At 45.2% G+C, this 24,151-nt stretch overlaps 1 protein-coding gene across 3 annotated transcripts in view; it reads right to left on the reverse strand.

Moving 5' to 3' along the window:
- The window catches only part of ANKHD1 (ankyrin repeat and KH domain containing 1), an 896,896-nt gene that overhangs the window by 50,789 nt on the left and 821,956 nt on the right, over window positions 1-24,151 (reverse strand). For 2 of the 3 annotated variants that reach the window (XM_069199295.1, XM_069199294.1), the window contains exon 33: window positions 3,840-4,004. The exons of the other annotated variant lie outside the window; for it this stretch is intronic. In XM_069199295.1, coding sequence (XP_069055396.1) covers window positions 3,840-4,004 — 165 coding nt within the window. The remainder of the gene's footprint in view (window positions 1-3,839; window positions 4,005-24,151) is intronic. 3 annotated transcript variants of the gene reach the window in all.

The following is a 24,151-nucleotide window of genomic DNA, read 5'->3' on the forward strand; positions in this document are numbered from 1 at the left end:
ATGAGGACATCATGCCTAGTAGTTTCATCACCATCTTGACTTGTATCTTTTGTTTTGGATACATGGCCTGTATTACATTGTGAAATGCCTGTACCCTTTGCGGACTTGGAGTGGCAATCCCTTTTATTGTGTTGATTGTCGCCCCTAAGTATTGCTGTGTTTGACACGGCTGAAGGTGTGACTTTGTGTAGTTGAGTGAGAAACCTAGTTTGTGGAGGGTTTCTATGACATACTTTGTGTGTTGTGAACACCGTTCTTGCGTGTTCGTTTTGATTAACCAATCGTCTAGGTACGGGAACACATGTATTTGCTGCCTTCTGATATGAGCAGCTACTACTGCCAGGCATTTTGTAAAAACTCTTGGCGCAGTTGTTATCCCGAATGGCAACACTTTGAATTGGTAATGTACCCCTTGGAATACAAACCTTAAGTACTTTCTGTGTGAAGGATGTATCGGTATATGGAAGTATGCATCCTTTAGGTCTAGTGTTGTCATGTAGTCTTGTTGTTTGAGCAGTGGGATTACGTCCTGTAATGTCACCATGTGAAAGTGATCTGATTTGATGAAGGTATTTAATGTTCTGAGATCTACTATGGGTCTTAGAGTCTTGTCCTTTTTGGGTATGAGAAAGTACAGAGAGTAAACTCCTGTTCCTTTCTGTTGAATTGGTACTAATTCTATTGCTCCTTTTTGTAGCAACGCTTGGACCTCTAGTCCTAGAAGATCCATGTGTTGTTTTGACATATTGTGTGTTTTCGGTGGGACGTTTGGAGGGAATTTGAGAAATTCTATGCAATAACCATGCTGGATAATTGCTAGGACCCAAGTGTCTGTTGTTATTTCCTCCCAATGTTTGTAAAACTTTGTTAGTCTTCCCCCCCACAGGTGTTAGGTGTTGGGGATTTGTGACGTGGAAGTCACTGCTTGTTTTGAGGAGTTTTGGTACTTTGGAACTTCCCTCTACTCTTTTGGAATTGTCCCCCTCTATATTGTCCCCGAAAACTTCCCCGCTGATATTGGCTCTGATAAGTGGGCCTTCTTTGTGAGGTTGTGGGTTCTGTAGTTTGTCCTCGAAACCCCCCTCTAAACTGCGTTTTGCGAAATGTGCCTCTAATCTGTGGGGAGTAGAGTGCGCCCATGGCTTTGGCCGTATCAGTGTCTTTTTTAAGTTTTTCGATAGCAGTGTCCACCTCCGGCCCAAACAACTGCTGTCCGTTAAAAGGCATATTAAGCACGGCTTGTTGTATTTCCGGCTTGAATCCTGACGTACGCAACCATGCGTGTCTCCTTATGGTTACTGCTGTATTTACTGTCCTAGCAGCTGTATCTGCTGCATCCATTGCTGACCGTATCTGATTATTTGAGATACTTTGTCCTTCCTCCACCACTTGTTGCGCCCTCTTCTGGAACTCCTTGGGTAAGTGTTCAATGAAATGTTGCATTTCGTCCCAATGAGCCCTATCATATCTTGCCAGCAGTGCCTGTGAGTTGGCAATACGCCATTGGTTGGCAGCTTGTGCTGCAACCCTTTTCCCCGCAGCGTCGAACTTGCGACTCTCCTTGTCTGGAGGTGGTGCGTCTCCTGAGGTGTGAGAGTTTGCTCTTTTGCGAGCTGCCCCTACTACCACAGAGTCTGGTGTTAATTGCTGCATGATATATACAGGGTCTGTTGGCGGTGGCTTGTATTTTTTTCTACTCTTGTAGTTATGGCCCTGCCCTTCACAGGCTCCTGAAACACCTGTTTGGAGTGTTTTAGCATTCCGGGTAGCATAGGTAAGCTTTGGTATTGGCTATGAGTCGAGGATAGTGTATTAAACAAAAAGTCATCCTCAATAGGTTCTGCATGCAAGGTGACGTTATGAAATGCAGCTGCTCTTGACACCGCCTGTGTATAAGCTGTACTGTCCTTAGGTGGCGACGGCCTCGCTGGGTAACAGTCTGGGCTGTTATCTGACACTGGCGCATCATAAAGATCCCTTGCGTCGGGATCATCCTGACTCATTCCAGTATGAGTTGGGGATTGCATCAGTGGTGGAGTGGCTACCGGTGATGTGTGCGTTGATGGTGGTGGGGATGGTGGCGGTGTTGTTTGTTTTGCCTCCTTTGCCTGTGGCTGTTTGTCCTTTTCTTGAAAGGCAAGTCTTCTTTTCATCCTAATTGGGGGAAGAGTACCTATCTTCCCTGTGTCCTTTTGGATGTGGAGCCTTCTCTGAGTGTAGTCTGGCTCTATTGACTGTAGTTCTTGTCCGAACTTATGTCCTTGCATTTGGGAGGACAGTCCCTGTTCCTCTGTGTAGGAACCTGATTTCGGTTCCGAGGCTGGATGTTTCAGAATGGAAATCTTTTCGTTAGCCTTTTTCAGCTCGGACGACACCTTCTTTATTTTCGGCGTCCCGGTCTCTCGGTGCCCACTTGTTTCGGTGCCGCCCTCTCGGTGTCGAACTTGCTCGGTCCCGCTGTCTCGGGCTCGAGTTTGCTGTGTGCCGGTATCTCGACCGGAGTCGGATGACTTCGACACATGCGTGCCCTTTTTCGGTGCCGATGGTCGGTCACCTATTTTTCGGGTTAAGCCATGGCCTGCTGGCGGTTGTGTCCCCTGGGCTTTTGTGGTCTTCTCGTGAGTTTTGTGTGTCGACGTCTTACTCACGGTTTTAGGCGTCTCTTCGGGATCGAGCTCTTCCGAGTTCAAGTCCTGGATGGAGAAGGTTTCTTCTTCCTCCTCCAAGTGTCTTTGTCCTGTCGGCGCCGACGCCATTTGCAGTCTTCTTGCTCTTCGGTCTCTTAGTGTCTTCCTCGACCGAAACGCTCGACAGGCTTCACAAGTATCTTCTTTGTGTTCTGGAGACAAACACAAGTTACAGACCAGGTGCTGATCTGTATACGGATACTTGTTGTGGCATTTGGGGCAGAAGCGGAATGGGGTCTGTTCCATCAGCCTTGAAGAGACACGTGGCCGGGCCGACCAGGCCCCGACGGGGGATCGAAAAAAAACCCGAAGGGCCACTGGAGCTCTTCAAAAGTCGGTGTCGATCTGTTGTAACTAACCCGATACCGAACGCAAACAATACCGTCGAATTTTCCGAGATTTTAACTATCTTTCCGAACCGAAACACGGAGCGAAAAGGAACCCGTCCGAACCCGATGGCGGAAAAAACCCAATTTAAGATGGAGTCGACGCCCATGCGCAATGGAGCCGAAAGGGGAGGAGTCCCTCGATCGCGTGACTCGAAAAAGACTTCTTCGAAGAAAAACAACTTGTAACACTCCGAGCCCAACACTAGATGATGGCGGGATGTGCAAAGCATGTGTATCTGCAGCTACACATGCCATTGAACACACATATATATATATATATATATATATATATGTATATATATATATATATAGGCATACAGGAGTACCCCAGTATGTAAATTCTGAGGTGTAAGAAGTACTTACAAACCAGATTTAGGGGAGAAAACACCAACACTGGGGTCCTGGTTACCAGAATCCCAGTGTAATACAGTCAAAACATACTGACACCAGGCAAAAAGTGGGGGCAACCAATGTCAGAAAGATCCTACTTTCCTACACTGTTCACAAAGTCTTCCGGATCCAGTCTGACGCCTGGGGATAATTCTAAGGGAAGTAATCTGCAGCTAGAAGTCTATCAGATAAAATGGAATACATAGCCACAACAAAAATAATAGAGTATTAAGTGCAAGCTAGCAAACTACGAACATCCACTACAGTACAATTTCAGGCTAAAAGTTCAATTAAACAAATTAATTTCAGTGGCAACAGGCATGTCTTGGGAAGAATGCAATCATGAAGAATAAGTTACATAATCCTATGTCACCTGCTGCGGATCAGTACATTCTGCCACGTTAGGAACAACTTTTATGACAGGACTCCATGCAGGGTCTGCAGCATGCAGCCCGTTAAACAATGGGCCACCTTGACCATCAGTCAACAAAGAATTTGAAGGTATTACAGTGCCAGCATACATGGAAATTGGTAGACCCTGAAAATAAATAGAAGAAAGAACATAACAACTGGTGTTCAATCTAGATGTGTTCAAATATATACGCTGCTGGCATTCTTAACGTATGCTAACATTTATCTTTATAATAATATGGGTGTCTCAGACATTTGCAATACATTCTTCGCAAAAAATATTCATTCTTTAAGTTTACACATCTAGGTTTTAAAATTGTCGTAGATGGCGGTCACAAATTACTTTGATATCCTACCCTGGCACAGAGCAAATAATTGCACAGGCTGTAAAAATGGATGCTTTTTATCTGCAAAGGGGCTCAGAAATAGCAGAAAAAAGCTCTCTGAGTAATCTGTTATGATTCAACATGAAGTTGCAGGCACACTGGTACGTAAAATATTGACCGAACTTGAACTGAGGCAGCAAAGATAAGCAAGGGTCACCTAGGTAGCTACTTGCTAAATGATCAAATAAGTAAAGAAGAATGAACAATTCAAGTCCCCGTCTACAGCGCTTGACTTCTGAAGCAGTAAAACAGATGTTTGTCTTATCTGGCATTTAAGGAAAAGTCATACCATCTAACATAGGATCTGTTGTTTTCGGGAGCACCTTGCCAGTTACACAAAACGTTCTGTAACCTGCCTCTGAGGTCGGGTCACTGCCATTTTAATTAATCCCTGTAAACAAATACTATGGACAATGTCATGACAAGAACAGAAAAGTATTTGCTATCTTGGGCAAAGGTTGTGAGCAATCCCCATACCATTCTAAAGACATCATACAGTGATGAGAAGGGCAATCTACTAACCTTTGATAATTATATTTCTGGTGGATACCAGATCGTCCTGAAGATACCTCACCTGATGAATATTCTCCACTTGCCACAGTAGATCTGTAAATATTTCCCCATCATCTATCCAGTAACATGTGCTGCTATACAGCTTTGACTATTCAGGATGTGATGAAGATGGGACCATAGAAGGTGCTGAATGGCATGTTGGCAACTAGAATATCCACACAATATTATTTAGTTAATATGGGTGGTGTTGGTCAGTTGACAGGTTTGGCTATTGGGATGTTACCCAAGAAAACCATGCTGGATTCCTTTTGCGCATGTTTAGTGTGCCGAGGTGGGGAAGATGGGGTTGGGAGACACGGAGTACAAGCTTTGCCTTGGCTTAGCAAATTTAGATGCACTTATTGATGCATTGTGCAATGCCTAATTTAGAGAAGGTGTTACTTCTAGGATTTATGGTCCTTGTGGACCTGAATGAAAGATTCCGGTTACAACTTGCTAATAGCTGAGAGAGGGTACTGTTATCAGGAATGCAAACATTTATGACAGAAACTGCAAGTGATAGGACTGGAGACATCACTCTCTTAAGCCCCTCTATGAAGCCCTTCACCACAAGGATTTTAAAGTGGGACAAGTTTCCTGTTTTGCATGTCTGCTGCGATGGAAGCTAAGTGGAAACATATTGAGATCTATAATAGGCCTACCTTTCGTAAATGTTAAAGGTAGCAAATAATATCTTGTGCAGACACCTGCAGGAAAATGGCTCACTGTTGCAGTTACCCCCCACTTTTTGCCTGTTATTGATGCTGACTTGACTGAGAGGTGTGCTGGGACCCTGCTAACCAGGCACCAGCACGAGTGTTCTTTCACTTAAAAATGTAATATTGTTCCACAATTGGGACATCCCTGGCACACAGATAAGACCGTTGTAAAAGGCACCAGTGGTACCAATGGCCCTGTGACCAAGGAAGGCCCCTAAGGGCTGCAGCACGTTATGCCACCTTAAGGGACCCCTCACCTAACACAGGCACACTACCATTGCAGATTGTGTGTGTTGGTGGGGAGAAAAAGGCAAAGTCGACATGACATCCCCCTCAGGATGCCATGCGCACAAAATACTGCCTGTGGCATAGGTAAATCACCCCTCTAGCAGGCCTTACAGCCCTAAGGCATGGTGCACTACACCACAGGTGAGGGCATATGTGCATGAGCAATATGCTCCTACAGTGTCTAAGTCCATTCTTAGACATTGTAAGTACAGTGTGGCCATATTAAGTATATGGTCTGGGAGTTTGTCAAAAATGAACTCCACAGCTCCATAATGGCTACAGTAAATACTGGGAAGTTTGGTATCAAACTTCTAAGAATAATAAACCCACACTGATGCCAGTGTTGGATTTATTACAAAATGCACACAGAGGGCATCTTAGAAGATGCCCCCTGTATTTTACCCAATCCTTCAGTGCAGGACTGACTGGTCTGTGCCAGCCTGCCACTGAGATGAGTTTCTTCCCCCCTGGGGTGAGAGCCTTTGTGCTCTGAGGACAGAAACAAAGCCTGCACTGGGTGGAGGTGCTTCTCACCCCCCCGCAGGAACTGTAACACCTGGCGGTGAGCCTCAAAGGCTCATGCCTTTTCTTACAGCACCCCAGGGAATCCCAGCTAGTGGAGATGCCAGCCCCTCCTGTCACTGCCCTCACTTTTAGCTCAGGGAGGGGAGGGGGCAACTGCTTTGGCCCCAGCCCTACTGGCCTGTCTCCTGACTCGAAACAAACTGCACAGCGACGCATCCAACAGGGACCAGCGACCTCTGAAGCGTCAGAGGACTGCCCTGAAACCCGAAGGACCAAGAAAATCCCAGGAACAGCAGCACTGTTCACCCACAGCAACATCTTTGCAACAAAGAAGCAACTTTTAAAGAACTCACTCTTCCTGCTGGAAGTGTGAGACTTCACCCTCTGCACCCGACGCCTCCAGCTCAAGCTCCAGAGAACCAACACTACAGGGAGGACTCCCAGGCGACTACAACCTCGTGAGTAGCCCGAGACGACCCCCCTGGACCTCACAGCGACAAATGCAGAGAGAATCCAGAGGCTCCCCCTGACCGCGACTGTCTGTAACAAGGAACCCGACGCCTGGACCAAGCACTGCAACCGCAGACCCCAGGACCATAAGGAACCGAACTTCAATGCAGGAGTGACCATCAGGCGACCCTCTGCATAGCCCAGCCAGTGGCTGGCCCGAGAAGCCCCCCTGTGCCCTGCCTGCACCGCTAGAGAGACCCCCAAGTCCCTCCATTGATTCCTATACAAAACCTGACACCTGCTTTGCACATTGCACCCGGCCGCCCCTGTGCCGCTGAGGGTGTGTTTTGTGTGCTTACTTGTGTTCCCCCCCCCACCCCCCCCTCCCCCCAGTGCTCTACAAAACTCCCCTGGTCTGCCCTCCGAAGACACAGGTACTTACCTGTAGGCAGACTGGAACCGGAGCACCCCTGACCTTCATAGGCACCTGTGTGTTTTGGGCCCTCCTTTGACCTCTGCACCTGACCGGCCCTGTGTTGTTGGTGCTGTGACTTTGGGGTTGGCTTGAACCACCAACGGTGGGCTGCCTATGCCCAGGAACTTGAACGTGTAAGTGCCTTACTTACCAGAAAAACTAACCAATACTTACCTCCCCCAGGAACTGTTGATTTTTGCACTGTGGCCACTCTTAAAATAGCTTATTGCCATTTTAACTAAAACTGTGTATGTTACTGCTCGAATTCAAAGTTCCTAACTTACCTATGTGGAGTACCTTGCATTTTATGTATTTACTTCAAATCTTGAATCTTGTGGTTCTAAAATAAATTACGAAATATATTTTTCTATATAAAAAGTATTGGCCTGGTGTTGTCTGAGTGTGTGTTCCTCATTTATTGCCTGTGTGTGTACCACAAATGCTTAACACTACCCTCCGATAAGCCTACTGCTCGACCACACTACCACAAAACAGAGCATTGGAATTATCTAATTTTGCCAATATCTTACCTCTTACCTCTAAGAGGAACCCTTGAACTCTGCACACTATTTCTTACTTTGAGATGGTGTATACAGAGCCAACGTCCTACAATACCTCAATGGGGTATATTCACTCTAAGATGCAGTAGTTGTAAAATGTTTTCTGTTTGGCTGTTTAGCATGCATATGTGGTGGGTATACTCTGCAAAAGTAGTATAAGCATACACTTCTCTAGCAAGTGGAGTTTATCAAACTCTAGGACCTCGGGTGCCACATTGCTGTTCAACTGTCCTGGGCCTGCATCTCAGAGTTAACCCTGAAGTTCAGTTAGAAAGTTGGGTCTGAGCGTTAACTTATTGTGCAAGCTCATGGGGCCATCATCTCCACGCTTCATTACAGTGCTTACAGAAAGAGGACCTCCTGCCTGAAAAAGAGGCTGCAGCTGTTGGGATGCCATCACCCTCTGCTGGTTGGGGTACAGTTTCCCTGTAACAGCACTTAGGATGGAACATAGGAAGGGTAGGATTTGTTGGGGATGAATGTAAGACTTCTTGGTATTGATGGTAAACCCTTGGTTGTGGAGAAGGGGCACCACAGTCGACGGGAGTGCTAGACATGGTTGTTTGCTGCTGCACATTCTCAGCCAGTTGTCTAAGCACGGAAAGATATGGCTGGTGATTGAGCAGCTACCGGGAAACCACTACTAGTCAGTTTGTGGACATTCTTAGAGATGTAGTGACTTCAAAGGTCTTCAACTTTGGACTGGTAGTGCTGCCCATATTTCACAAACTGGAGGCACTGGTACCAGTGGTGGATCGAGTCGATGGAGATATGAAAAGAGGTTTCTTTTAGGTTCACAGCAAGCATGAACTCTTGTCACAGCAGTGGGAAAACATCCTGTAGGGTGGTCATGGACTGCAGGAAGGGAATAGTCTCTTTTTTAAAATTAGAAAGTGCAGGGAGTACACGCCTTTGCCTTGAAGATTTAGAGGCGCCAGCTCTATAGCGCCCTTCACAGGGGTCTTTCAGAAACTGGAGGTTGTCTTAACTGAGGATGTGGTAGTGTGACGGGATGTTGAGGGGTATGGTGTGGAACTCAATGTTGTAAAACCCTACATTACCACTGCCAGCAAGTGCGGATCAGATGGGGTGTCACCTGTGTCAGACTTCCCCAGGAGCACTGCACCGCCTTAGAAGGTTTTGGAGTTGGAGCCTGTTATTTCCTTGGAGGTGCTAGAGGAGAATGTCTCAGGACTGTGTGCCCTGTGCTCCCGGAAGCGTCAAAGGGCCTACCTGTTCCTTGCCACTGAAGGTCCTGTTCCCAGAAGATGTCAAGTGTTTCAGGTGAGGGTTGACCCAGTGTCTTTCACTATAGAACCTATCTACATGTCTTTTTGCATTGAAGGGCAATGCAGAATTTGCAGGAGGCTTTGTGACGGTCAGGGGAAAAAGTAGCATACACTGTGCCCGTCCAACCACAGGTATTTGGTGTTGTATGTAGGGCAGAAATGGAAGGGCGTACGTTCCATAGCACGCTTGCCTAGGCATTCTCCGATGATACGACCAATATTTTCTTTAAGGCTGTTGAACTGCTGCTCGATGCAGGAAGTTGGGTTGTGAGACGCCAAGGGCAGCCAACCAGGAATCGCCGAGGACACAGCAGTGCTGGGGAGAGAAGTTTGTTGGCCTTCTTAATTTTTAGTCCTAAAATCTTGATGAGCTGGTCCCAAAGTCAGCGAAAACATGTTGGTTTCCGAGTTAAGTAATCAAAATGTCCAAACCAGGTAGCAGATGAAAATGTTAAGTAGAGCCTACCTTGTACATTGTGGAATATGGAAACAAGGTTCTTTGACTAACTTCTTCAAATAAAAACAAGTTGGAACGTCTGGGCCCAATGCTAGTTGATAACAGTATGCAGATCAGACGTAACTACAGCTATACATACTACAAACCTTGTTATCAACAATGAGTTTTAAACCCCACGGTGGAAAATGGGATGTGGGAGGAAACAAGTAGAGCAGAAAACACACAACTTGTGAGACTTGTACAACAAAGACTAATCAGGGAGATACATGAAGGCAGAAGCAGCAGCCAACTAACTTTCTACACTAGTCGCAGCCGGCGGGTGTGTTGGAAGCCAATAGGACGTCCACAACCTTGGGCGTCAGGGTGAATGTTTCTAGGCATCACCACTCAATCTCCATATGTGCAGCAGGGGATTATAACTGGAAACCAGACCATACTGCTGCATAACTAGGCCCACCTGATGCAACAGAGGAAAAGGAAGGAGAGATATGAGTAGCAATTCAAAATTTTACATCTATTGTAGGCACAAAAACAGTGTTGGTTGCTAAAGCATAAAGGAGACCCTGTGGCTAACTGAATGCATCGTCCAGGGAACCATTCAGAGGGAAGTGCATGGCTTAAAGCTAGCAACATCTATTCTGGGTCATGGCGGAAGAATCCATGCACAGATATCCCAATCTGGAGATAATGTCTGCCCCCCCCCCCCCCGAATAATGTTCTAACCCATACTTCTCCAAAGACAGACTGTTCACAGCATCCATCCTCACACAGAGGGTGCTTGTGGTGATAAGCAGCAAGTGGGAAGACTGAACTAACTGTGACAGCGGTGTAGTCTCCTGATCCAAGAGCTCACACTGCCCTGTCTGTTGATATAAGTGTTGTTGGTGGCCTTACCCAATAGGACTTGAATAGCACTTCCTGAAGTGATGGATAGGAGGGAGGCCTTCTTAATTAGGCAGATTGCATGCAGCTTCAACTCTTTTATGAATAAGTGCTGTGCGGACAGCCCTGCACTTTGATGTGACCCAGGCGATCACTCAGTCCAACAAGGAGGCATCCATAACTATGGTAGCCTGCAACCACAAAGGTTTGAAGGGAAAACCCATCAACAGATGGAGTATACATCCATCAGTGCAGATCCGGATTGTTTATCTTCAGCTGATATGAAAAGCTCCCCTAATGTATGAGGCACTGTTTTCTCAGGCAGTCAGGCAGCAGTGAAGGCCCATTGTTTGCCATCTGGCTGGCAACACTAAAAGGATTGCAAGAGGCAATCATGCAATGGGATCGGTGTCTGAGCCAGAAACATCATAATCGTCTCTTTAATATCTGCAATCTTTCATGGAAAAGGAGAAGCATTCATAAAGATTGTGCTTGCTTCACTCCTATGAAGTTCAACCTCTGTGTGGGAATGAGATGAGGATTTGGGGCATAGATAGTGAAGCCAGAATCACTGAGAAGGGTCATGGTGCGCTGAAAATGTCCTGCGAACAGTCCAGGAGACCCTGCCTTCACTAGCCGGCCCCCAAGTACCGAAATACACAGACTACAGCCCTTGGCAGTAAAGATGTCTCCACAGCCAGAGGTCTGCCATATGAACAAGAGAAGGTCCAAGGTGGGTCTCATACATCTATTTTTCCTTTAGGACAAAGGAGTAAAGAGTGGAATTCCACACATCTTCCTTTCAAGGACAGCAGAGGAAGAACTTTCACCTCCAAGATCGAGGTAAGTGTCGTACAGCATGTCCTGGCAGGAACACAGTGGTCAAGAGAAGAAAAGAAAAATCATGGGGTGGACTACGCATATGAGTTGGACTGCCCAGTGATCCGTCACAATTGTCTCCTAATTGGTAGAAAGTGTTTTTATATGTTAAAATAGGTCTGAAGTCCGCAATGCAAGTGGAAGATGGAATGGACTGGAGTTGCTGTTGCTGCTCACCAGCCATGTACTGTCTGACTCCAGTGTACCTAAGCTATACCTGGCTGAAAAGCCCCAACTAGGGTAAAACCGGTCCTAGGTTGCTTGTGTTCCTGTTCAGGGAGGACCTGTTACTTGCCTTCAGAAATGCCTAATCTGGTAGAGACTATATCTAGCTGCAGATTGCTTACCTTTGAGTTCTCCCCAGGTGTCAGACTGGATCCGGAACATTTTTGTGTCAGTAGCTGCAGATTCCTTATCTTTGAATTCACCCCAGGCGTTGGACTGGATCGGGAAGATTTTCGCAAGCAGTACCCCTGCACGCCAGTAGGTGGCATTGATCAGCTCTGCGGCTGTGGTCTGCATTGTTTGTGCCACAAATTACATTGTGGGTCCTAGACAGGTGTCACGCAGGTATGCTGACGTCAGTTTCTTTTCACAGCTTTCCATGCCAGAAGCACAGAGCCATGAAGAGCACTGACTACTGGTGTATCAAAACTAAGGCCCTGAAAGGGAAGTCCCTGACCATAGAATTCATTTTGCTGGACAGGGAGGATGGGTAGGTAAGGAATCTGCATCTAGATATAGTCTCTACCACAGGCTTAGTGCCATTGATGATGCTTCTGTAGTTTGCACATGTACCTCATACCTCTCTGTGTTTGGGGGGGCATTCTTGGGCTGTGTAGACCGGTTGCTCCCTAGTCATGCAACAATCCATTTCCCTTTTCCATTCCACAATTAATTGTGGAGTTTACAGTTTCCACTGTTGCGCTAAGTCCCTTTAGCCACCGCAAGCCCCAACCATAGTAATGCAAGCTTGTAGAGACTCATACGAGTGGTGATATAAAGACGGGTCAATAGGGGGTCACAGGGATAGGATGGTCTAAGAAGTGTTCTAGGCAAGATAACACCCATTCCCTGTGTGGTAGTTTTGTGCATCAGCATGTGGTGTGGACGAAGGGGGGGGGGGGGGGGCGACCAGCCCCTTCTGTTAAAGTCTGTGTCTTGTAAGGTATGTTCCATGAAGACAGTTTAATTGGATGAGGCAAAGTCATACATGCACGACTATTGCTACATGCCTCAGGGATATTCTAGTTTCCACCCGGTCTTTTTCCCAGGCTGTGCATAATGCTAAGAAGGTGTCAGAGGTGTGATGCACCAACGAGTGATTAATTTGTGGTATTTTGTGTTCTCTCAGATCCCCCATTAGCAGTTTGGCCTCCAAGGAGTTATATTCCGGGAGGTCCTCTAGTCTGTAATATATATGGTGTAAGAGCATGGCACAGTTGCAGGAACAAATAAAACTGGCTGTGGTGCAGAGTGTAATCTTTTTGTAGCTTTGATATGCTTTCAGTGTGGTGTCCTCCATAAGGTCCCCTAACGTGGAGATGCCAATGAGGTCCAGTTGACGAAAGCCATCCAGTGTTGCAACTTGGTCAAGAGTGGAGCCCTGGCGTCTGACCTGTGAGTTTCCTATCGTATCCTATGGTTTTCAGGGTGTTTTCCCATGTCTGGATCACTATTAGTGTTGAAGATGGGAGGGGTTGTGGTACGGTCTTCCCGTAAAACATTTGATGTATGGTTGCCCCTTTGAGTGCCCACTGCTCCAGCACGGGGTCGCCTTGGGTGTCATATAGCCATTAATTAAAGACCATCATCTACGTTTGCTGCTTCAATGTCCGCATCATAAGTGAATTTAAAACATTTAAGAAGAGCTATCGGGGGACAGCCTAAGTTCTATAAGAAGCTGCGGAGCCTAGTGTGAACTTTTCGAATGAAGGATGCAGGGAGTGTCTATGGGTATTTCTGTAGGTGGTATAGAAAGCAGGATAGTGAGACCATTGTGAAAATGGCTGAACCCCCCATGAGGCTTTGTGGGATTGTGAACCAGTCTTTACTGCTTGTCATTAGCCCATCCAGTAATGATTGATGTTCTGTGTCCCAGCAGCAGCTGCATCAATGGTGATATGTACACCCAAATATTTAAACAGCCTGAGGCAATTGGTATTGCTTTTGCTCATTCCAAGGCTTTTGGGGGAGGGGAGTGGGGACATCAGGAAGATCACTGATTGAAGGATCTGACGTGCTTTCGGTGTCAGTGTCAGGATCAGTAAGAAAGATAATAAGTGTGTCATCCACGTACAAGGCAATTTGGTCAGAGAGCCTTGGACCCCATTCAAAGCCTGTTATCTTGACATCAGTTTGAAGCCATTCCGCCAAGGGTTCCATAGCAATGGCAAACAACAGAGGGGACAGTAGGCATCTCTGTTGTGTGTCTCTTTCAAAGGGAAATGGGTTGGACATTACTTCGCCCACTTTTATCTGTGCTGTCAAGTCGGTGTAAAGGAGTTTGACATACGTTACTCTAGGAAGCTGGCTATCTTTGTGGTGTACCAATGATGGGGCACCATGCAGACAGTCAAGACAATTCTTATTAGTTTACAGTATTACAAATGACGATACCAGAAGCTCTCTTTTGTGGTAGCGTGGGAGAGCAGTTAGGCTTAGCAGGAGGTAGTACTGAGAATTTGTTCTATTTACATAGGCAATAAATGAGACACACACTCAAACAAACCTGTGACTAGTTTGTCAGAAAAAATTGAGCTATGTGCTTATCCTGTCACCAATGCTGATAAAGAGAAAAAGTTCCATCCCATTGCTATGGTAACGTTTGATTTGGGGCGAGGGGTAGTAAGGGGGGGCAGGGGCAGTAGTAGGGCAAAAAGACGTGGCCGTGTCCTCATCTTTCCCATTAGATTGCCTGCTTGGAAATGACCTGAAGCACTCCCCGGGGCTAACCTGAACTGAAGAACCATGCAGCAATGCTAGGGATTCCAGAATGGCCATGTGTCAAGACTAGGGCACAGAGAAACCTTCAGAAGGAAAAAGGAGAGCTGATCCTGAAATAGTGGGCCAGCCTCCCAAGAGAAAAGGCAGGAAGACTGGGTAACCAGCTTCAAAACAGATCACAGACCGGGATTCATCTTCAGGAAGAGGATTCACCCTTCTTGGAGGTAACTGAGCCTGCAGAGCTTGGGCCTTACGAACTAGAGCCCAGGGGGGGCCCCTCCAGGGAAGGACTGTGCAGAGGCAGATAACCTGTCACACTCTTGAAGGCTCAAGGCAGCAAGCTGCACAGGAAGGCTCAGTGGTATTCCACAGGGGTTATTGGGAGGGTGGGCCCGTGTACAGTGAGGTCAGATAGCTCAAACCTGGTGCAACCAGGAGGGTGGGGGTGCCCCAGAAGTTCAGAGAACTCCTTACTTTAGCCCATCACATTTCCCTAGCTGGGCACCTGGGCCAAAACCAGACTTGGACTAGGTTAGGTAACCACTATTATTGGCCATGAATGTCCCAAATGTGAAGGAAGTTTGCCAGTCCTGAACTACCTGCCAAGCTTGGAGCAAAGCAGGAGGACACTTAACGTCCCCCTTAATGTGGTTGGGGTACCCTTTGAAAGTGAAGGGGTCAACATTGATGCCCCCTTGGCCCTGAAGCAGCTTCAGGACAAAGATACATACTAGTAGTAGTGGACTGTGCCACTAGATTTCCTGAGGCTCTAGCCCTTAGAACCATTACTGCTCCTGCAGTTGCAAAAGCTCTACTGGGTGTTTTTTTTTTACCAGGGTACGGTTTCCTAAGAAGGTAGTATCAGACAGGGGTTCAAACTTCATGTCTGCATACATAAAACACTTGTGGAAGGAATGTAGGGTGACCTATAAGCTCACTACCACATACCAGCCTCAAACAAATGAGCTGGTTGAAAGATTTAACCAGACCCTAAAAGGCATGATTGAAGGACTCCTTGAAAAACTCGGAGGGAGATGGGATATCCTGCTTCCTTTCCTGCTGTTTGCCTAGAGGTAAGTGCCACAAAAGGGAGTAGGTTTCTCTCCATTTGAGCTTTTGGAAGGCTGGGAAAGCCTCTCAAAGGGCCCAAGCAAGATATTGTGGACTATGTGCTTGGCCTACGTTCATGGAGTACATAGAGAAAGCCAGCAAAAATCATCAGGCCACCAAGAAGCTGCAAAAGCTCTGGCATGACCAGAAAGCTGATATGGTGGAGTTCCAACCAGGGCAGAAAGTTTGGGTGTTGGAGCCTCTTGCTCCAAGGGCCCTCGGGGACAAATGGTCTGGGCCTAATCCCATACTTGAAAGAAAAGGGGAGGTCACTTATTTAGTTGACCTGGGCAGTTGCAAAAACCCCAAAAGAATAATACATGTCAACTACCTAAACCCCTACTATGATAGAGCTGATGCAACCATGCTCATGGTTACAGATAAGGGACAGGAGGATGCGAGTGAGCCTCTCCCTGACCTCCTCTCCAGAAACCCACAAGATGGTTCTGTGGACGGGGTGGTCTTTTCAGACACCCTCACAGAACAGCAGCATGCTGATTGCAGGTAAGTCCTCAACCAGTATGCCAAGTTATTCTCCCTGACCCCTAGAAAGGCAAACTGGTGTACCCATGATGTAGACACTGGAGACAGCTTGCCTGTCAAAAACAACATCTATAGACCATCAAACCATGTGAGGGAGAGCATCCAGGCAGAAGCTAGAAAGATGCTGGATGTGAGCGTCATTGAATCCTCTGAAAGTCCCTGGGCTAGCCCAGTGGTTTTAGTCCCCAAACCACACTCTAAAAGAGAGAAAAGGGAAATTAGGTTTTGTGTGGGCTACTGGGGCCTCAACTGTCACAAAACGTGATGCACACCCAATCAGAAGAGCTGATGAGATCATAGACAGACTAGGGGCAGCCAAATATCTGAATACCTTTGATTTGACATCTGGGAACTGGCAGATTGGTCTGACCCCAGAAGCAAAATAGGTCAGCATTTTCTCCTCCTAGTGGGCATTAACAGTTCACTGTTATACCATTTGGACTAAAGAATGTACTTGCCACCTTCCAGAGGTTGGTGAACCAAGTCCTTGCTGGACTAGAATCCTTTAGTGCAGCTAATCTGGATAACATAGCTGTCTATAGTTTACCTGGAAGGATCACCTGATCCACCTAGGGAAGGTCCTTGAGACTCTGCAGAAGGCAGACCTCACTGTCAAGGCCAATAAGTGACAGAGCAGGGGAGGGTTTGTTTACTTGGGCCACCTGGTTGGTGGAGGCCAAATGCAACCCCTCCAGTCCAAGATCCAGACCATTCTGGCTTGCGAAGCTCCCACAACCCAGACACAGGTCCGGGCATTCCTCGGCTTGACTGGGTACTATGGGAGATTTTTTGAAGGATTATGGCACCATAGTTACCCCCGCACAGAACTAACCTACTAGAAAATGCCCCAAAAGGTTAACTGGACAGTGAGCTGTCAAAGGGCCTTTGACACTCTGAAGGAAGCTATGTGCTCTACTCCGGTCCTACAAGCACCAGACTACTCCAGGAAATTCATAGTCCAAAGAGATGGTTCTGAATTGAGGATAGGCATGGTCGTTTCCCAGGAAAATGATGATGGACATGACCAGCCAGTTGCTTGTATAAGGAAGAAATGACTCCCTAAGGAACAAAATTGGAATGCCATAGAGATAGAATTCCTGTGCTGTGGTTTGGGCCCTGAAGGAGCAGAGGCCATACCTGGTTTGTGTGGTAGAATTTTATAATAGAATGTAGCATTAGAATGTGAGGGATCTCATCTCTGGCACTGATGTCATGCTTGACATCAAAGTAGAGTGTTGGAGAGAGATTCTGAGGTAGCTGTTGGTGAGCTGACTGTTGGTTGTACCTTCACCTGTATGTGGCTAAGATACTCCTATTAAAGAACCTGCTTCCAGTACCATCAGGATTCATCTTTATTACATTTGGGGACGAGGGTACAGGAGTATCTTAACACAATATATTTTGGACTTTACTCTTTCTGGCATTTCATCGTTTCAGAACCTTCAAAACCACTAAAGACGGTGAGGATTACTACACCTGAGGGAGCTGTGATATTTAATTCAAGACGGTGAGAATAACACCCCTGCTGGGGCTATTGAATATTTCTTCTTTATCCTGCAACACTCAGGATTAATACGCTTTGTTGTTCTCTCTACAAAGTTACAAGCGTTTACTTCGAGTGGGTGAGACATTTGTTTTCAAGGAAATTTCCTAGCGCGTCTGGTTTAAACATCGCGAAATAAATAGGAAAATGAGTCAATGTTTTATCGTTTTGGAAGTTTTATAAAAAAAGCATATTGAACATATTCATTTCAACTTTAAGATTGTTTTGGAAATAAATAACAAGAAAGTATGCAGAACATCTCGCCGCCACCATTTTTTCTGACGTTACCAGGAGAACCTCCTATAAAATGGTCAAAATGGAAAAAAACTTTCCTACATTACTCCAGAGTGTGTGGAACTAATCTTTCTAACAAAAGGAAAACAGCTCTCCTGATGCATTGTCTAGGATGTGAAGGACAGTAAATGTTTGAAAATTTACCTGACACTGGCGATGATGGAACAGACTTGAATGAATTTGAAATTTGCCTGAAAAAATTGGATCTGCACTATTTACCAAAAGTCAGTACTATTTTGGAACGGTATCACTTTGGTTTGAGAGAGCAACAACCAGGAGAAAGTGTTGAAGATTATATCACAGCTTTGAGGAAACTTGCATCTACTTGTAACTTTGGAGTAACCATCGAGGAACGTATAAGAGATCAATTTATGCTGAGATGCTCGAGTGATAAAGTTCGTCAGGAACTGTGGAGCAAGGATGATCCTTCTTTACAAGAAGTCATAGTATTAGCTAAGAGTGTCGAGCACACTTTAGCTTGTGTGGAAGAGTTAGAAAGAGGAAAGAATAAGTCAGTAAATAAAGTATACGAAAAGAAAGACGATCATAGTAAAGAAGCATCTGGTGACAAAGCAGAAGATAAAGTGACTCATGGTCAATGGTTAAGATCTAAGGATTTGAAATGTTTCCGCTGTGGAAATACAGGTCACTTTGCTTCCTATAAGAAATGTCCAGCTATCAACAGCATATGTAAGCTGTGTAATAAAAAGGGGCACTTTGCTAAGTGCTGTAAGTCAAGCAAAAGTCAAACATCTGTGAAAGTAGTGGAAGATTGTATTTTGCCGATTTCGGCAAATGCTCAAAAGAAAAATCATCCAAGAGACACAGTTACGATTTTAAATGAAGATGTGGAAGTATTATTTGATTCCGGAGCGTGTTTGACTCTAATATCAAATATGTTTTTTGATGAAAAATTAAGTCACATGATCCAACTAAAGGATCCAGATGTCGTCCCAGGAGGGTATGGTGGTCAAACCATCCAACTGAGGGGTTATTTTGAATCAGAAATTTCATTCAAAGAGAATACTGTTTTTGGGAAAATTTATGTTCCAGTAAAAGGGGACAGTGTTTTAGGTTGGCCGCAACAAACGAGGTTTGAATGTCATTTTAGATCCTAACTCAACTTCTCCGATAATGCTGAGGGATGAATTCATCAAAAAAATGCAGGAAGTTGGTGAATTTCCTGTGCAGGAAATCAAAGAGGATGTCTGGCCTAAGTTTGTTAAGGACTTTGAGGATGTGTTCAGTGACAATTTGGGTTGTCTTAAGAAATATGTCCACCGCATTAGAGTAAAGGAAGGATCAGTTCCTGTTATTTCCAAAGTACATCCGGTTCCAATTGCTATGAAGGATGATGTAGAAAGAGAAATACAAAGGCTGTGCAAGGATGGAATCATTGAGCCTGTGAAGTCATCAGAATGGGTGTCACCAATTGTAGTCGCACGAAAACAATCTGGTGACATTAGACTGTCTGTTGATTTGAGGAATCTCAATAAATGTGTAGTGAGTGACCAGTTTCCTCTGCCCAATATAACAGAGATGGTGACTTTGCTACATGGGTCCAAGTATTTCAGTAAACTGGATCTCACATCAGCCTACCATCAGGTCATGCTACATGAAGACTCAAGGGACTACACCACCTTTGTCACACCTTTTGGAACTTTTAGGTTTAAAAGGATGCCCTTTGGTTTAGTTTCAGATGCAGCTGTTTTTCAGCGTATGATGTACAATATGTTTGGCTCAGAACCAGGCGTAAAATGTTTTCAGGATGATATTTTGAGACATGCTCAGACGGAAGAGGAACATGAGAGAATAATCAGGAAGGTTTTGGGAATTTTAAGAGAACATGATTTGACTCTTAAAATTAAGAAATGTTCTTTTGCCAGACCAGAGGTACAATATTTAGGTCATAGAATAACTCCTACTGGGGTGTATCCTAAAGAAGAACTTATTAAGAATATTTTGGGCCTACGGGAACCTGAGAAAAAGGAATAACTGTTAACATTCTTGGAAATGGTTGAATTTCAGGCAAAGTTTTTGCCTAATCTAGCATCCAAAACCACAAATATGAGGAAATTGTTGAAGAAAGGGAAATAATTTGTGTGGGATGATGAGTGCAGAAGGGAGTTTGAGAGTATAAAGAAAGAATTGACATCAGTTGGAAGTTTAAGTTCTTTTGATCCTAAGAAAGTGTGTGTGATCATGACCAATGCGAGTGTGAAGGGGTTAGGTGCGGTACTTTTACAAGACCTGGGGAGCAAGATTTAAGACCTGTGGTGTACTGCTCTAGAACTTTGCGAGGAGCGGAAGTGAATTATTCAACAATAGATAAGGAAGCCTTGAGTGTGTTTTGGGCAATTAATAAATTAAAAAATGTCCTGTGGGGAAAGAAGTTTCAGATTTTTACTGATCACAAACCCCTGGTGGAAGTGTTCGTGAAGAGAGGTCTGGATATGATCTCTGGAAGAATCAGTAAGTGGATTGTTGGCCTACAAGACTTTGCTTTTAAGGTGTTTTATGTCCCAGGTCCGAGTAATAAAATTGCTGACTGTCTATCAAGATTGTGTACTGAAATAGAGAGCAATTCGGAAGAAGGTCAAGATGTCATTAGTGTGTGTAATGTGACAAGAGGTATTGTTGAACAAGATGAGTGGTTGAGAGCGGTTATGGAGGATGCTGTGCTACAACGTGTGTGTAAGCAACATAGTAATGGATGGAGTTCATATGTCAAGGGGGATAAAGAGTTAGGCGGGTTTTGGAAGGTGAGAGAGGAATTATCTATGGAGAATGAGATTTTGCTGCGTGGGACTAGATTAGTTGTTCCTGTATCGTTGAGAGAAAAAATTATAGAACTAGCACATGAAGGTCATCAGGGGGTGAGTAAAACCAAAGCAAGAATTCGCCTCAATTATTGGTGGCCAGGAATGGATCTTATGATCGAAAGGAGGGTAGGAGAATGTTATGATTGTTGTAACAGTGATAAGGTTTACAAAACCAGGGTGCCGCCGATGTGTACTCGTGAATGTCCCACTAAGCCGTGGGATGTTGTGGCAGTGGATGTAGTAGGACCTATATTTGGTAAAGGCGGTTGTAACTATATCTTACTTCTAGTGGACCAATTTTCGAGGTGGGCAGAAATAGCCATTGGTAGTAACATGGAGACTATTAAAGTGATTAATTTCTTTAATTACATTTTTAGCTGAAGGTTTGCTAAACACCATTCTCACGGACAATGGGCCCCAGTTTGTTTCAAATGAGATGGAAGAGTACTGTAAGTCCATGGGTATCATGCATAAGAAATGTTCCTTGTATCATCCCGAGGGTAATGGGACAGTAGAAAGATTTAATAAGTGCATAAAGGAATGTATACCGTTAGAAGTTGCAGCTGGCAGGAATTGGAAAGATGGTCTTAAGAATTTTCTCCATGCATATAGATTTTCTCCTCACGTCACTACAGGGAAGGTACCGTTTGAAGTTTTCAGGGGACGGAAAGCTAACACACGTTTGGCACCAGGTTGGGTATGTTGGGGTAAGAATGAGTGTGTAACATGGTGTGACAGGAATAAGGACGAAAGGACGAAGGAGGTAAAATGTTTAGAGAAAAGAAAGGAAAACTATGATAGGAGGAAAAACACATGTAACGTTGAGGTGAAAGTGGGTGATAAGATTCTAATTAGAAATCCTAGATTTAGCAAGTCTGGAAGTAAGTTTATGGGTCCATTTGAAGTTGTCAAACTTTTCAGGAATGCGGTGAGAATTAAAGATGGTAGAGTCTGGAATCTCAACCGTATGGTTGTTTCAAAGAAATTGTAATCTAATTTTGTTACAGTTTACAGCCTTTTCGTTTTGGTATTATATTTTCTTTCTGTACATAGTTTCTTTTGTTCTCAAGGGTTGTAATTGTTTTAAAAAGGGGAAGGTGTGTGGTAGAATGTAATAATAGAATGTAGCATTAGAATGTGAGGGATCTCATCTCTGGCACTGATGTCATGCTTGACATCAGAGTAGAGTGTTGGAGAGAGATTTTGAGGTAGCTGTTGGTGAGCTGACTGTAGGTTGTACCTTCACCTGTATGTGGATAAGATACTCCTATTAAAGAACCTGCTTCCAGTACCATCAGGATTCATCTTTATTACAGTTGGCTCTCACTTCATAGTTCAGACTGACCAAAGACCTCTCAGATGGCTACAACAGAACAAGGGTGAAAACCCCAAACTGTTTAGGTGGTCTATTTCCATACAGGGAATGGACTTTCAAGTGAACAAAGACCTGGGACTGCCTTGGCCAATGCGGATGGCCTTTCCATATTTTTCCACTTAGATGATAAAAACGCACTAGGGGAAGGGCAGTCTCGCTCTCTTTTGTTGGGGGGAGGGGAGGAAGTGGGGTAGTGTAAGAAAAGGCCTCTTTTTGACATGGTTAGCCCCCACTTTTTGCTTGGCATGTAATGTAGCCAAGAAGTGGTTATTGCCGGGGTCCCCTGCTAGCTACGTTCCCTGGGTCAGAGCTCTTGCCATAAACTGTTAAGATGCATTGGCACCATTTGCAGTACCTTTAGCTGCCACTGTAAGCCCCTAGTAAATGGTACCTAGGGCATGGGGTACTAAGGGTAGGCCCCTGAGGACAGCAGCACTGAGTGTGTCACCCTCTAGAGCCATGCATCCAGATGCTTCCAGTCCTACCATTATAGGCTGAGTGCTCTGGTGCAAACCTGAAACACATGGCACACTGCCTGTGTGCCCTGTCCACTATAAACTGCATGCACTATGGGTAAAACACCCCTCTGGCAGGCCATCCAGCCCTAAGGCAGGGTGCACTGTACTGCATTGGAGGGCATAGCTGCATGAGCAATATGCACCCACTGTGTCCTTGCCAAACCTCGGACATAGTGAGTGAACAGAGCAGCCATTTTAATACAAGTGCTGGACACTGATCAATACGAGTTTTACAGGTACACGATGGCCACTCAGAACCCTGCCCTGTTTGGTATTATCTTAGAATTCGCCGCCCAGGCATCAGACTGGATCCGGAATTTTTTTCTCAGCAGTACCTTTGCACATCGGTAGAGGGCTTTGAGCGTCTCTGCAGTGACGTCGTCCATGGACATGGCGTCAAAGGAGTCCATATATTCCCTCCTCCGACACGCTGACATCAGTTTCTTTGGAGACTAGAAGCCGCCGAACAACGCGGAGCCACAGAGGAAATGGCAGTGAAATAGTGTATATGCCAACCATGAAGGAAAGGACACGTCGTGAGGCGCACAATAACAATAAAATAGCAGAGATCACCCCAAGCGAGACCGAAGAGTACACAGTTCACAAGCGGGAAGACTGGTTGGTTTGAGAAGTAATCTGAGGCTAGTCTGTGTCTCTACCAGATGAGGGGTTACCGAAGGTAAGTAACTTGCCCATCTGTTAGAGACAACTAGCCGCAGATTTCTTATTTTAGAATTAGATACCCAAGCAATCCCAATCCAAGAGGAAGGATGCGAACAGAACTCCCCAGCCTCACAAAAAAACAACCTGGCAACAAGGAGGAAATAACCAGGCACAAAACAGACCAGGCGAGAAGATAAGTTACCCACAGGACAAATTGATTGGCATATCAATACGGGATATGCAAAGTCAGGACTGGAAAGGAAAATCCCCACAGGGAACGTGGCAGCGGCCATGACAAATGGGGCAGTCAGAGCCACAAAAAACAGCGGCATGATAGAAAAGGATAAACATGTCTAATGGACTTGAAGAGATAGACTCTTAAAACATGTGAAAGAGAACGTAAAAATACTACACGGAGAAGAAGCCAGAGAGTCCAAATAAGGTATCAATGACTAGCACAACGTGCAAGGAATAACTATATCACAGCAGAAATGAATAGCACACAGTAGAGCATAAATGTGAAGAACACAACAGCTAAAGCAGAATGCCACAATTTACCAGTGGAAAAAATAGAACACTCAAAAGCAGGGATGTGGAATTCCTATCGCCCGACGCCCGGGACATCTTGTTTGGGGTCAAGGGCAACAAGTTTTTATGTTTACTTTGTCCTTGGGACAAGTAGGCCCAACCCCCTGCAGCACAAACCCTTTGGCTGCCTGTTTACAGAGAGTTGAACTCTCTGCAGTTGAGGTAATGTGTTTCCAAAAGATAATGCTGTTCGAACTTGTATTTATGGTTCATTATTTGAAAGCCTTCATTATTAGGGTGCGTGCTGTAAAGAAATGTTTTAAGGTCACACTTCACTACTGACGTTGGTTCCAGTACAAAAAAAAAAAAAAACGTGTACACACATGTTTGAAAAGTTTAGACTAAGAGGCTAAGTATAATGCTCCCAGAATGCTCTCTGATTATATGCAAATGAAGTGTCATTTAGTAAA

Source organism: Pleurodeles waltl, chromosome 7 (assembly GCF_031143425.1).
Source record: "Pleurodeles waltl isolate 20211129_DDA chromosome 7, aPleWal1.hap1.20221129, whole genome shotgun sequence".
In the NCBI taxonomy this organism is placed as follows: Eukaryota; Metazoa; Chordata; class Amphibia; order Caudata; family Salamandridae; genus Pleurodeles; species Pleurodeles waltl.